The sequence below is a fragment of the Myotis lucifugus genome, unplaced genomic scaffold (assembly GCF_000147115.1).
Source record: "Myotis lucifugus unplaced genomic scaffold, Myoluc2.0 scaffold_861, whole genome shotgun sequence".
NCBI lineage: Eukaryota > Metazoa > Chordata > Mammalia > Chiroptera > Vespertilionidae > Myotis > Myotis lucifugus.
In genome coordinates this window covers 93,252-94,319 of record NW_005871909.1, presented here as the reverse complement: position 1 = coordinate 94,319, position 1,068 = coordinate 93,252, and the positions used below count along the sequence as shown (strand labels likewise).

The 1,068-nt window shown below is 68.4% G+C and overlaps 1 protein-coding gene across 1 annotated transcript in view; it reads left to right on the top strand.

Moving 5' to 3' along the window:
- The first annotated feature begins 704 nt into the window (after nucleotides 1-704).
- The window catches only part of HES6 (hes family bHLH transcription factor 6), a 3,278-nt gene continuing 2,914 nt past the window's right edge, over nucleotides 705-1,068 (top strand). Inside the window, 3 exon segments of the mRNA XM_023747400.1 lie at nucleotides 705-891; nucleotides 960-999; nucleotides 1,001-1,068. The exon segment at nucleotides 1,001-1,068 is cut by the window's right edge and continues 2,914 nt beyond it. Coding sequence (XP_023603168.1) covers nucleotides 788-891; nucleotides 960-999; nucleotides 1,001-1,068 — 212 coding nt within the window. The 5' untranslated portion in view covers nucleotides 705-787.

Genomic DNA, 1,068 nt, shown 5'->3' with positions numbered 1-1,068 from the left:
TCTTTAGTGGTCCTAGTAGTTTAGTCAAATCCCGACGATTCCCCGCCTCCACTAGGGTCCCCGTCGCAGGCGGGGGGGCGGCGGAGGGGAAGGTGCGGTGTCCAGACACACAGTTTCGCAAGAAACGCAAGGGGGGCCACGGCCCGCTCCCGCCCCAGGTGCCCCCATGGGCTCCCACTTCCGGGGCTCTGCAGCCACGCCAGTCCAGACCCGGGGTCCCCTCCAGTCTGGAGACCACGGGCTTGACTGACTTTGCCCGCCATGTCCAGGACTCAGCACTCAGCACTCAGCACTCAGCGCTCCTCTGGGGAGGCACTTGGTGAACCCAAATGTGGATGCATAGGTGGGTGGGTGGATGGATGGATGGATAGATGGATGGGCTCCTGCTCGCGCACAGCTGACCTGGGGGCGTTGTTCAGGGTATGGAGGGAAACCAGCGCACCCCAGCCTCAGCTCTAGGGTCACCGCCCCCTGTTGTGCCTCCCCTGAGGGGTCGCGCAGAGGCGGAGCTGGGGTCCACGCCCGCTCGCCACGCCCCGCCAGCTGCCTACCGACTAGGGCGGCGGGGCTGGACAAAGCGCGCCGCTTTAATTGGCTGCGGTGCGCCTGCGGCCAGCGGCTCCAGCCCTGCGCGGCCAATCGGCGCATAGAGATGCAAATAAAGCTCTATAAAAGGGGCGGGGCCGTGTGCGGGCGGAAGAAGCGAGAGTGGGGAGAGCAGGGGCTGTTGCCGGCGGTGCAGCTAAGGGCGCTGGGCGCGCCCGCGGCGCTTCGGGCGGTGCTGGTGATGGCTTCGCCCCTGGCGCCTCGACGGGACCGTGCGGGCCGGGAGAATAAGGACCACTGGGAGGCGCGGGGGGACCGCAAGGTGAGAGCTGGGGCCCCGGGCGTGTGGGCGTGCGGGGACGGGGAGGCCCGGCGCTGGGGGCTTAATCGCCCGCTTCCCGCAGGCCCGGAAGCCCCCTGGTGGAAAAGAAGCGGCGCGCGCGGATCAACGAGAAGCCTGCAAGGAGCTGCGGCAGCAGGCGGCGGGGCACCGAAGGTGAAGGTTGGCTGGAACGGTGACCC